This window comes from Danio rerio, chromosome 7 (genome assembly GCF_052040795.2).
Source record: "Danio rerio strain M-AB ecotype USA chromosome 7, GRCz13ab, whole genome shotgun sequence".
NCBI lineage: Eukaryota > Metazoa > Chordata > Actinopteri > Cypriniformes > Danionidae > Danio > Danio rerio.
Window position 1 is genome coordinate 23,957,079 of NC_141027.1, and position 13,885 is coordinate 23,970,963.

Below are 13,885 nucleotides of genomic sequence, written 5' to 3' on the forward strand. Positions count from 1 at the left end.
AGCTTAAGACCAGAAACAGGTTTATGTATGCGCATTTGTAGACAGACTCACATGGACTACAAATTGCTTTCTCACTGACCTCTTCTACATTGAGAATAAATCTCTTTTTGTTCCAGCAAACACTCTTTATGTAACAGACATGTTCAAACACTGAACCGTGGGTCCCTCTTTCAGCAATAACTGCAGATTACATAATGTAGCTCTACACAGCCAGGTTCACACATAATACAGATCTCTAAAGAAAACAAACACATGAATGAAATTCTTCTCCTTTACTTTTTAATGTCTATGTATTTTTAAAGACTGTTGCATCCTTACTGGCCTTTTACAGACAACCAGTTGCAAATAGGTAAGGAGAAAATAATTTTGTAAAACTAAAGTGATAAATTAACAACAACATCAGTAGGATGCCAATATGTCCCACCTTGTTGTGATTGGTCTCCAATTCACTGCTTTACAGAACAAGGAAAACACAATGGTAACAAAAAATGTGAATGATTGAGAGGAAAGCAAAAGATGGCACAGGTGAACTTTGTCCATGTACTGTATATCTAGTTGGGAAAAACGTGTAACAGCACGAGTTAATTAAGATGTGATATTAACCTGTACATGTGCACAGAGAACAGAGGAAGTGAGAGAGAACAGAAGGCATGCCTGAAAGAAAGGACTGGGGAGACGGCGAGAAAAAAAAGGAGGAAAAGGTCAGTGGAAGTCGGATTAGTCAGAGTTGAGTCTGAAACTTCCTAAATGCTACGCGTTTTCGATTGGCACCATGAGGATTTCAGAAAAAAACACACCGGAGCAGTCCGGAGGCCTAAAACAGCGTGTCATCAGTGCCCTGCTGTACTGCAGTGGAGAAATGCAACAGTTACACTCTCACATGCAGGGTAAGAGACCCTTACTAATACATTACACAATATTCAGAACATAATAATATACATAATGCACTACTTTTGCATGTAAATGTACTAGAACAGTACAGCCTACAAAAAAAACTACTACGAAAATCTATATGTACTTATGTATATCTTGTTTAGCGCAACAGCTGTCTGTCATAATTGCTACCATATTTTCTAGAATGCACATATTTAATTTCTATGGATAAAATCTGAATGTTATTAAAAGCTATTATGTTATTAAAACGTTTTATAGAATAAACTTTCCTAAATCATAAGGATATGCCAGTGCATATTAAACCAACAACTTACTCAAAAATTACAATTTTAAGTTATAATCATTTAAAACACATCTTGCTTTATTCTTCTGTGAAATAAAAACTAGTATACATAATGAAAATGACTGATGAGTATGGTTTTCAAGGCAAAATGTGAAATAAATAATAAAATTTTGATCAAAAAAACTCTCATGTGCCATCAGATTATGTGAGATATAATTAGATTTATGAGGCCTGGTTGCTTTTATGGAGTTTTTAGCGCAAGTTTAATTCATATTCCTGAAATGAAGATAGATCATATCATAAACATCTTTTGCAAATCACATAGAAAAATTGTACAAGTTTGAAACAACAGTATCCATAACTTATATAAACCTACTTTATACTCTACCCCAGTGGTTCCCAACCTTTTTCTCTGGGGCCCCCCCCATGAACATATACAAACATTGGAGCCCCCCCACCATATAAATACTCACGCACGCACACACATATGTACCGTATATATATATATATATATATATATATATATATATATATATATATATATATATATATATATATATATATATATATATACTGTGTGTGTTTATGTGTATTTAGATAGGCTTTGTCATACTGTCTAATCTTTTTCTTCGCCTCTGAAGAATCATTACATTGACGTTTGTCTGCCATTTTTGTTTTGATTTTGAAGTTGGACAAGCACATTGTGCAAGTGAGCAAAATGTAAAAAATTACATTTTAGTTATTTATTTTAATTATTTTTACTATTATGTTGGAATTTTAAGCATGTGTTTTGATTTTTTATTTATTTTTTTGGTACTTAAAAATACATATATTCCTGAGAATTTTTTTTTATAAATATTTCCCAAATTATGTTTAACAGAACAAGGAATTTAACAGTATTTCCTCTAATATTTGTTTTTCTTCTAGGCTTATTTGTTTTATTTTAGCTAGAATAAAAGCAGGTTTAAATATTTTGAAACCTATTTTAAGGTCAGTATTATTAGCCCTCTTAAGCAATATATATTTTTGATTGTCTGCAGAAGAAACTACTGTTATACAATGACTTGCCTAATTACTCTAATTAAGCCTTTGAATTGCACTTAAATTTGAATGCTTATATTTTGAAAAACATCTAGTAAAATATTATGTGCTGTCATCATAGCAAAGATAAAAGAAATCAGTAATTAGAAATGAGATATTAAAACTATTATGTTCAGAAATAAGTAAAAAAAAAAAAAAAGAAAAAAACTTCTTTCCATTAAACAGAAATTGGGCAGGAAAAGGGTTGCTAATATTCAGGAGGGCTAATAATTCTGACTTCAAGTGTATATATACAGTTATTTTCCACCCTGCAAAGGAAAGAGAAATAAATACAATAGAATAAAAATATAAAACAAACTGTGCTTTAAGCATCTCCACTGTAAGAAAAACACTTTAGCTACAGAAATCCTTTAGTCAAGAGCAGAGAAACATTTTCTCGTTATGTTTGTTTAATGATAATAAAAACAGGCGGCAGCAGGAATATTTCGCACTGTCTCTTTAATGGTTTCTCTTTCACGTCTTTTGATCCTCAACTCGTTTGTTTATTACACAAATGAGGGTTAATATAAATAATCACTAAACACCGCGTTTTGACACCTATTTGACCATTAAAGCGCTCACGTTAAGATGACTAGATGTCTGCGCTCCTCTGCTCGTCTCAGGGTGCGAATGAGAGCGAATGCTGACCGGCCGCATGCTTCTGACTGCGTGTGCGTGTTGCACACACACATAAGCACGCGGTCTTTCGCAACACATACAACTGGAAAGGGGGCGGTATATGATGCATATAATTGTTTATCTTGATTAATGCTTTTTTATAATCGTTTGAAATCGAAATCGGATTTTGGATTAATTGTACAGCCCTGTATAATAGTGGAGCATTTTATGCCTTTTTCTACCTCAACACTTATCCTCTCCCGCGCCCCCCTTGTGAACTCTGGCGCCCCCCTTAGGGGGGCGCGGACCCCAGGTTGGGAACCACTGCTCTACCCGACAAAAGTCTTGTCACGGTTCAACAGATGATTCATTTGAAAAATCTACCATCTGCCACTTTTCCAAATGACCAACTAGAAGTCAAATTATTATTTGCTGCTCTTACAACTGGGATCGACAACAAGACGTCTGTCAGGCAGTGTATATAACGTTCTTCTGGATTTTTAGAAAAACACTTTTTCCATTTCGTTCTCTAATTTGCTACGTTCTCTCCTCCAGATAAACCCTACCCACTGCAACTGGCAGAGTGGTGTTTGCGTGGGATCTCACGGGTGATTCTGCTGAACAATCCCCTGAGTGGGGCTGTGATTCTGGCAGCGCTGCTGCTGGAGAGCCCCTGGCAGGCTCTGCTGGGGATGCTGGGCCTTTTGGCCTCTACCTTAACAGCTATAATCCTGGGACAGGATTGGTAAAGAATTACTAAGTCACACATGCAGAAAAGCATATGCATAGAGCAAAACATGCACAAATTATTGCATACTCAGGCATCGATGCATGAATAAAACACATGTTTGGAGAAAGTGCAAAAAAATACAAAAACGTGTATGAGGAATACTGTGAATGAAACAGCTACGCAAACAAACCTCTGCAGCATGAACTGCTTTTGCAGCTGGGGTTTAGGAGAACGATGGTGGGACAACAGCTGGTGATTTAAGCAAATAATAATAATCCAAAAAAATATTGATGTCTGTGTTTGGACAGATTAAAAAGGCTAGTAAGGGGAAAATAAAACTTTGCTTACTTTATTGACCTTCGATTGATTCCAAACTTTTATATGTTTATTTCTTCTGTTGAACAGAAAGAAGATATTTAGAAGTAAATGATAACAGATAACCGCTTTACTTCCATAAAAAGAAATACAAATATTATAGTAGTGAATGATTAAAGGTTTTCAGCTTTCCTCAAAATATCTTCATTTGTGTTCAACAGTTGAAAACACTGTCTGGAAACTCATTGAGAGTAAATATTGAGTATCTTATTTTGTGAAACAGAGGAAATATACACAAATAACTTTTTAACAAGTGAAGACAGAGTAAATGATGATAGAATTACGTTGATCAATTACCATATTACATTGATGGCAACTGCATTTAGCGATCTGCCTCTTGCGTTGCTTGTGGGCAAAAAGTAAAAAACAACACAAATAAAAAAAATCGTATTGAATAAATCTATAAAAAGCAACAACGCTTGGGGAAAGCATTGATCATCATCATTATCATATGCCATAGAAGCACAAATCAAGTGTAAAAATGTAAACAGTGTTAATCTACATTGCATTCATTTATTTATGTATGTAATCCTTAAAAACAACTGAAGAATTAACATTATAAGTTGATACCAGACATGATGCGGTGGGCCTCAAAACCACTGGGATTTGGATCCTATTCTGCATCATAGGTGCCTTTTTAAGTTTGTAAGAAAATAAAATTTACCATGTTGCACACATTGGTATTCTTTAGGTAAACAATTATAAAAACATTATTTTGGTAATCTTCAAAATCTGACCATTTGCTTCTACTTTTAGAGAGGCGGTCAGTTTGACAGCTTTATACACAATATTTTTAACCATGCTTTCCTTACCGTTATTTGCTATGAGGGAATGATTGTGAAGAATAAAGTCCCATCCCCATTTAATATTTAATTTCAGTTGGAAGTACATCAACACACTGGAATAAAAATCTCAACAACTTCTGGTTCACACAGACTCTAAAGGTGGAATATTTCATAACATAGACATAAAATGAATGATTCAATGAATTCAATTTTAAGATCCTAATTAATAGCAAAAAAAAACAAAAAAAAACACATATCATCTAATTTGGAATGAGAAACTCTTCTTTGAGAAGGATTCAGGTGTAGAAAATTGATTGGGCTTTTTATCTAAACACTAGAAGCTAGAAGGGAAACATATGCTGATTTCAGTTTACACACATGACCTAACCTGTGTGTGTGTGCAGTGAGGAGGTGTCCAGTGGTCTTCATGGTTTTAATGGGATGCTGGTGGCTCTGCTGATGGGTGTGTTCAGCTCTGCTGGAGACTGGTACTGGTGGCTCCTGCTGCCTGTGTGTCTTGGAGGAGCTGCAACGTAAGTCCAAAGTAATCCATATTAAGTATATTATTAGATTTTTTTTACTTGTCATAAAATCCAATAACCAACATGTATCTCTCATGTCTTAGAACTTTTTTTTCCAGTAGTCTGGCTCCAATTCTGGACCACTGGGATTTACCAGTGAGCGTCTTCCCATTTAACACAGTCATTATACTGTATCTGGCCTGCGCCGGCACTTCCAACCCCTATTTTCCAAACTATCCTGCCCATCCACCAGGGGCATCACAGAGCACAAACCAAACCAAGCTCCATGTTCCACAGGTAAGAATGAGGCTGTGTTCTAAGTCTCCTACTACTTGAGAAGGTACTATTGTGCATTTGAATTGAAATTTATTGCACGATGGTTAGAAAACTACATTATATATAGAATGAATAATATGAATGGTATTCAGACGTACTACATTCACCATTTGTCATTATTACTTGACTTACCCGCGTCAGTTGCCATGTTTTTACTCCCATTTAGAAATTCTCTCGCATGGCATCATAGGAAAGCGTAGGGTCAATCAGGTGTGCACTAATTAACTATATGTTTTAAATAAACTATCTACACTCCCTGACAAAAGTCTTGTCGTTGATCCCAGTTGTAAGAGCAACAAATTAGATGTGGCCAATAACACCCTACTTTTATCAGGGAAATAACACAGCCAAAACATCTATAAGAAAAATGGATTCTTTTATTCTGGACTGAGCCTCAAGGAGACACAGCATTAACTTACTTTGTTTGGGAAATAAGCAGCAAGCTTTAAAACAGGTCCAATCAATAAACAAAGTTGGCTTTATGACAAAATAAAAAAGGTCAGCAACAGGAAAAATAAATGTATATATAACTATAAGAATAAATTCGTTGACAGTATTCAAAACATCCAATTCAAAATCCCCATGTGACTTAAAGTAGTTCAAAACCACGTTAATAAACTATTTAATATGTGCAAAACAACGGCAGTGGCTTATCTGTGCCTAATAAAGCAAACAAAAACAGAATAAATGAGCAATCAGCACATTCCACTACATACAATACATCACACATATGATAATTCACATGAAAAGGCATTTTTTACATAACTTAATGTGTTCAGGACCCACACATAAGTTTACATGTTACACTGAGAACAAAACTTTCATGTCTTACACATAATCACACTCCATTAAAATAAAATGAGCAAACTCACTCGTTCTGATTCTCTGAAGCACACGTGCGATTAGCAGTTAGCACCTGTGTGATCTTGTTTACTGCTCTTCTCCCCTCTAACACAGCATAAGGAATAACAGTTATTGTATCAACAGCTTATATAGAGAATAAACAGCGTTATCAAACATTTTGGAACATTATCAAACTCTTAAAACATTTATTAAGTTAACTCACGCTCAATCTCCACTAGCGTGCTCTGAATTCTCCTTCCTCACCGAGATTTCTCACATGCAGGAACAATGATCGGCTGAGCAGCAAATTAAGCCAGCAGATATACAAACTCACACCACCTGCATCTGCTACCTGCTCCCAAGTTAACACAAAACTGCAAACTTTCTCTCTTAAACAGTTGTATCAACTTTCTTTCCCCCTGTCTGTAACTGCTTCACACCGCGCTCTCTGTATCTGACGTGCACCTTTTTTTCCGCGTTTGTGTGTGCGTGAACTCTTAAAGGGGCAGCGCTTAAAAACAAACAAAACTAAATATGGTTGTATAACTGGGGAAATTTTAAATTTTCAAATGAATATTACCCCGGTTACACTCTCCCCTGCCAACTGTCAACGTCCTCGATGACTTCAAACCCCCTTAATCATCTACTTCTTGAAGTTTCTCCGATGTGTACAGGAGTATACCTGCTAACACCTTGGACAGAATATCAGGGCTGAGGCTCACAGCATTGCAAACTGACTTTGGCAATTTATTTGGATTACTATGAACACCAGCAGTTGACCGCTGAGTTCTGCGTGGTGATGGACAAGGTGCATCAACATGAGTACTCTCTGTCTTAGGCTTTCTGGGAACTGGCACTGGTCTAGCACTCACCGTTTCTATCGGTGAACCAGTTCTTTCAGGGTTAGGCAGAGAAAGCTCTTCAATTGCGCTTACTTCATTAATCACCCGATCCTTACTTCTCTCCTGTGCTTCCTCCATCTCATCCATAGCACCACTATCTGGATCCAAGTCCAGCTGACTCTGCACTGACTCCTCTCGTACTGGATTTGCTGAGCCACTTTCATGCAATCGGGTGTTCTCCACAACCACACACTCTGCATCCAATGAGGGCATACCTTTTATGGAGGTAGGTACTTCTTCCACTGATTTAATTTTTCTCCGTGGCATTGGGACTGGTCCCGGACAGGGTCTAATGTCAGACCTATGTACTCGTCTTGCCGGGCCACCTCCCTCTGGCTCCACAGTGTAGGTTGTTCCATGCACCTCGATCACCTTATAGGCTGTGGGTGCCCAAGCATCCTGTATCTTGTTCCGTCCCAGGGGACGATGCCGTAAGTACACATGTTGACCAACTGCAACTTCTGGACAGTATAACTCATTATGTCGCTTAGCAACTCGATCTGCTGCCTTCTTCTCAGCGTACTCACGTGCACGTGTGTGAGCCTCCTGGAGTCGCTCTTTATGGACTGACAACCAGGCTGGCTGCTTCTCACTCATGGGTTCCTGACCCAATAAAGCATCCACTGGTAAATGCGGTTGTGTACCAAAGAGCATATAATGAGGGGAGAACCCGGTGGAGGAATGAGGAGTGACATTATAGGCGTACACTAGCTCAGGTAGGTACTCGGGCCACCTTCGTTTTTTGTCAGGCGGTAGGGAGCGTAAAAGATCATGCAAGGTTCGGTTGAACCTTTCACACTGTGCATTTCCCTGTGGGTGATGTGGTGTAGTGTGAGACTTCCTTACCCCATATAGCTTACAGAGCTCTGCAACAACAGCACTCTCAAAGTTCCTCCCTTGGTCTGAATGGAGACGCTGGGGAACACCATACTTGAGGAACCATTCTTTAAGTATGATCTTGGCTGTTGTATCTGCCTTCTGATCACGAGTAGGGAATGCCTGGCTGAACTTAGTGAATACATCGGTCACCACCAAGACATTCTCTCGCCCATCTGATGCAGGCTCCAGTGTGGTGAAATCCATCGCAACCACCTCCAATGGATGAGAAGCTAAGAATGGGGTCCAGGGTGCCTTTATTTTGGGCTGCGGCATTTTTGATAGCACACACCGCTGGCACTTTTTCACCCACTGATCCACAGCATTATACATTCCAACCCAGTAACAGCGCTGTCTGAGCAGACCCAAAGTCCTTTCTACCCCCTGATGCCCCATGTTGTCATGGACACTTTGTAGGACCCGTTCAACCAGACAAGCTGGAAGCAGCAGCTGTTGACATTCCCCATTGAATACATCATCAATGATCCTGTACAGCAGTCCATCTTTCTCTTGTATTCTGTCCCACTGTTTTAACAATGCCAGAACTGATCGGGACAAGCTCACTCTCTCATTTTTTGTGGGTTTCCTTTTTTGGTTCCAGAAATGTCTAAACAAGCTAATAACGGGATCTGCCTTTTGGAACTGGCAAAGCTCATCCTTGGTGTACCCAGGCAATGTTGGAGTGTTCTCCAGAAAGTGTTCATCCTCCATAGCTTCCTGTAGCTGCCCTGTTCCTTCCTCTCTAGATCCTGCCACTTGTTCTGCAATGCCGGCCTCCACTAAAGTCCCTACCCGAAGCTCACTGCAAACAGCCACACAGCCATCGTACTCTGAATCCTCAGTCACTACCTCCATACCTTCCATTCCTGGTCGGCGAGATAGGGCATCCGCTGCAGTGTTGCTCCGCCCAGGGCGGTACTGCACTTCAAAATCGAATATTGCCAACTGTGCGGCCCACCTCTGTTCAACAGCACCTAGCTTAGCTGTGTTGAGGTGGCAGAGGGGATTGTTATCCGTTAAGACAGTAAACTTGGAACCAAGCAGGTAACTCCTAAACTTTTCCACTACAGCCCATTTGAGTGCCAGGAGCTCCAGCTTCATACTACTGTAGTTCCTGTCATTCCGCTCTGCACCCCTCAACCTCCGGCTTGCATAGGCTATCACAGTCTTATGTCCCCTTTGCTGTTGGTATAGCACAGCACCTAATCCAAGGTTACTGGCGTCTGTCTCTAACACAAAAGGTATGGTAAAGTCTGCGTATCCCAATGTAGGAGCACAGGTAAGCTTCTCTTTGAGCTTCTCAAAGGCTTGCTGGCACTCCATGGTCCAGGAGTCCTTGAACAACTTGTTGGCCTGAGCAACACTTTTCTGGTGAACGCATGTGTTGACAATATCATGAAGCGGACCTGCAACTCTGGAGAAACCCTCAATAAAACGTCGATAGTAGCTGCAAAATCCTAAAAAGGATCGCAGCTCTTTTAGAGTGTTAGGGACTGGCCACTGGTTCACTGCACTCACTTTTTCCGGATCTGTAGACACTCCTTGAGCAGACACAACTTGCCCTAAGAACCTCACCTCAGATTGCAAAAAGTGACATTTGTCCACCTTAATCTTAAGTCCTGCCTCCCTCAATCTCTGTAACACAGTCTCAAGTCGCACTAAGTGTTCCTCAAATGTACTCGAGTACACAAGCAAATCATCCAAATATACAAGTACCATTTGAAAGACCAGGTCACTCATTATGGTCTGCATGAGACGCTGGAATGTCGCTGGCGCATTACATAGGCCAAACGGCATACGCTGGTACTCATACAGGCCAAATGGTGTAATGAAAGCTGTTTTGTGGCGATCTTTCTCATGAACTGCAACCTGGTGATAGCCGCTCGCAAGGTCAATGGACGAGAACACCTGTGCCCTACCCAAAGCATCCAAACTTTCATCTATTCGTGGCAATGGGAACGCATCCCGTCTAGTTTTACAATTTAACTTCCGGTAGTCAACGCATAAACGAAGACTCCCGTCGGTCTTTCGAACTAACACCACAGGAGATGCAAACGAACTGGAGCTTTCTTGGATGATACGCTTTTTGAGCAATCCAGCTATATGGTCCTTTACTTCCTGAAACTGATTTGGAGGTATTCGCCGGTACGACTGTGAGACAGGGAATTCGTCATTTAAAGGGATCTCATGCTTCACTAGTTCAGTGTAACCTAGGTCTTCCTCAGTGACTGCAAATACATCTAAATACCTTCTAAGAAGTGACTTCAACTCTGCCTGTTGTGCCTGGGTACCACCAATCTGTACTCTTTCTAAGGGACATTGCAGATCTCCACTAACTCCCTTCATTGACCTCTGATTAACCATCACCTCCTCATGATCAACAGAAATTTGGTGGAATCTAACTTCACAGGAGCTACTCTCGACATGACCACCATGGCCTAGTACACCTAGCTTCACTTTGGGTGGCAACCATGCGCCTTCAGGGGATAGATTTACTACCTGTATCGGGAATACCCGCTTTGCAGGTGATACCAAGGTAGGGATCAAAACCAAACCACCTGGCAATGAAGACTGGCCTGGCTCAAACAAACATAAGTCTTTACTCTCAGGTAGTATTTTAGGTGTTCTGGCCTGAACTGTAGCCACAGAAGCTGCAGGTATATACAATTTATGTGTGCTGGCTACCCGGACCAAAGAGTTTGCTTCTACTGCGGCAGCTTCTTGTACTTTGTTGAGGGCAGCTCTCCATTCAGCATCCAAATTCCCCTTCAAAGCATTGTCAAACTCAGCTAAAATTAATTGTTTACAACGCTGTGCTATATTCATACCAAGTATGCCTGGGGGCGCTGAGTCAATCTCCCCTTCCTTCTGGTCTCGTATCACTAAGAACCCACACCCAGGTAAAGTCAAACCCATAACCTGGATATCAAGTTCAATGTACCCCTGGTAGGGAAGAGGCAACCCGTTAGCGGCAGTAATCTTTAACCACTTGCTTGTGCAGTGCATATCTTTGTCTTCCCCGTGAAGATGTTCTTTAAAAAAGCTCTCTGTTAAAGTGCTCACATTACTGCCAGTGTCTAACAGGCACCGGATTGCAACTCCCCCAGCATGAATTTCCACTTCTGGGCACTTGCCCACTGCGCGCTCCAGAAACTGCTCTTTTGTGAGGGTACCAGTCTTTGAGCCATCTGTGCCACCTCTCACTGCTCGGCTCTTCGCAATGGAGGTGCACCGTTTCCCGCAATCAGTGACTCAGACGTAGTAGGTACAGGGTTTTCCTGGGAGCGCCGCCCAGTGCATTGCCTGGCTATGTGCCCAACACTCTCACATCTCAAACAAATGGGTTGGCCACCCCGGGTGTATCTCGGCTTAAACTTGGGCTTATTCGATTTCTCAAGAGTTGAGTCAGACCTCTGAATCGTCAAATCACGCACAGCATTGGTAAGCTCCCCGATTGCTTTCCCTTGTTGTGTAATTACTTTAATTACGTCTTGTAGGGCTAGTGTTAAGTCATTTGTTACAGTGGCTGTCATCTGTGCATTTTCAGCACTTTCTTTCACACTCACTAAATTTCTGTTTCGGGCTACATTTGTTGAACGAGGCCTCTCTTCTGAGCACCACAAAAGGGCCTCCTCACGGACTTCAAATAATGTAGCATCAGGTCGCTCTCTAACCACTTTACGGAGCTCCCTGCGGAGTGCTAAATCCCTCACCCCCTCAATAAACTGGTCCCTTAGTGCCCGTTGCACATTTGGAACACATTGTGGTGCTTGTTGCAGAGCAGCATTTAACATCAATGACAGTGCGTGTGAAAAATCACGAAAATCCTCACCGTCTAATTGTTTGCGTGCATAAAATGTGTGCAGTAACTGAGAGGTGCTGCGCTTTTCCCTAAAAGCTGCCCTCAAATATGAGAACATGTCTTCAGCTGACTTATCCTCACCCCCCATGCACAACTTGACTTCATCGAGAGCTGAATCCCTTAAGTGCGAGAGGATAAAATCTACCTGATCCTCAGAGTTTAAACCCCTAACCCTGATTACCCTTTCCAGCTCCTCAATGAATTCATCAACATTCTGGCAGTCTTTACCTAGATCCCCACTAAAAGGTACAATCTGTTTTTCCCTTGGGATATACACATAGGATCTAGTATGGACATTGGTCATGTTAGATAGAGCTGACATGACTTGATCATGCCTACGTCCCAACTCCAGGATCTGGGACTGAAGCTGTGAAATGGGATTACCTCCATCAGCGTCCACTCCTGGTGCTGCAGCACCTGCACCTTCAATGTCCTCTGCCATTGCGTCAGCATTGTCCATGTCCCTCTCAGCATCCATTACCTTGTATCAGAGTTTCAAAATGTCTCGACCAGCCCACAACAGTCAGATCGACGAGCACTGTCCTTCTCAAAGTCCTTGCAGACAGCAGTCCTGGTGCGCTGGCCCCTTTATCCTGCAGCTGCTTCCGTCAGAATGGCACTGCAGGTCCTTCCAGCACTCAGTCGTGCCACCACTACCGTTGTTTGCACTCTTTGATTTTTTTTAGTTATTTATTTTTAGCCCCAAACAAACAGAATCCCACGTCTGACACCAAAATTAGATGTGGCCAATAACACCCTACTTTTATCAGGGAAATAACACAGCCAAAACATCTATAAGAAAAATGGATTCTTTTATTCTGGACTGAGCCTCAAGGAGACACAGCATTAACTTACTTTGTTTGGGAAATAAGCAGCAAGCTTTAAAACAGGTCCAATCAATAAACAAAGTTGGCTTTATGACAAAATAAAAAAGGTCAGCAACAGGAAAAATAAATGTATATATAACTATAAGAATAAATTCGTTGACAGTATTCAAAACATCCAATTCAAAATCCCCATGTGACTTAAAGTAGTTCAAAACCACGTTAATAAACTATTTAATATGTGCAAAACAACGGCAGTGGCTTATCTGTGCCTAATAAAGCAAACAAAAACAGAATAAATGAGCAATCAGCACATTCCACTACATACAATACATCACACATATGATAATTCACATGAAAAGGCATTTTTTACATAACTTAATGTGTTCAGGACCCACACATAAGTTTACATGTTACACTGAGAACAAAACTTTCATGTCTTACACATAATCACACTCCATTAAAATAAAATGAGCAAACTCACTCGTTCTGATTCTCTGAAGCACACGTGCGATTAGCAGTTAGCACCTGTGTGATCTTGTTTACTGCTCTTCTCCCCTCTAACACAGCATAAGGAATAACAGTTATTGTATCAACAGCTTATATAGAGAATAAACAGCGTTATCAAACATTTTGGAACATTATCAAACTCTTAAAACATTTATTAAGTTAACTCACGCTCAATCTCCACTAGCGTGCTCTGAATTCTCCTTCCTCACCGAGATTTCTCACATGCAGGAACAATGATCGGCTGAGCAGCAAATTAAGCCAGCAGATATACAAACTCACACCACCTGCATCTGCTACCTGCTCCCAAGTTAACACAAAACTGCAAACTTTCTCTCTTAAACAGTTGTATCAACTTTCTTTCCCCCTGTCTGTAACTGCTTCACACCGCGCTCTCTGTATCTGACGTGCACCTTTTTTTCCGCGTTTGTGTGTGCGTGAACTCTTAA

At 40.7% G+C, this 13,885-nt stretch overlaps 2 protein-coding genes across 10 annotated transcripts in view; one reads left to right on the forward strand and one right to left on the reverse strand.

Annotated features, from left to right (window-relative positions):
- Positions 1–13,885, reverse strand: part of LOC147835980 (uncharacterized) — a 40,263-nt gene that overhangs the window by 22,757 nt on the left and 3,621 nt on the right. For 4 of the 7 annotated variants that reach the window (XR_015495658.1, XR_015495657.1, XM_087261099.1 and 1 more), the window contains exon 2: positions 5,154–5,291. Coding sequence is in view for 4 of the 7 variants with exons in the window: in XM_087261099.1 (XP_087117225.1) it covers positions 5,154–5,194 (41 nt within the window). In the remaining 3 variants the exon portion in view is untranslated. Of the gene's footprint in view, positions 1–424; positions 1,562–3,200; positions 5,292–13,885 lie in introns of those variants that run through there. The other 3 variants (XM_087261097.1, XM_087261096.1, XR_015495656.1) reach the window with 2 other exon arrangements.
- si:dkey-183c6.7 overlaps positions 543–13,885 on the forward strand; it is a 34,690-nt gene continuing 21,347 nt past the window's right edge. For all 3 annotated transcript variants that reach the window (XR_015495653.1, XR_015495652.1, XM_087261080.1), the window contains exons 1-4: positions 543–887; positions 3,431–3,620; positions 5,170–5,298; positions 5,391–5,583. Coding sequence is in view for 1 of the 3 variants with exons in the window: in XM_087261080.1 (XP_087117206.1) it covers positions 773–887; positions 3,431–3,620; positions 5,170–5,298; positions 5,391–5,583 (627 nt within the window). In the remaining 2 variants the exon portion in view is untranslated. The remainder of the gene's footprint in view (positions 888–3,430; positions 3,621–5,169; positions 5,299–5,390; positions 5,584–13,885) is intronic.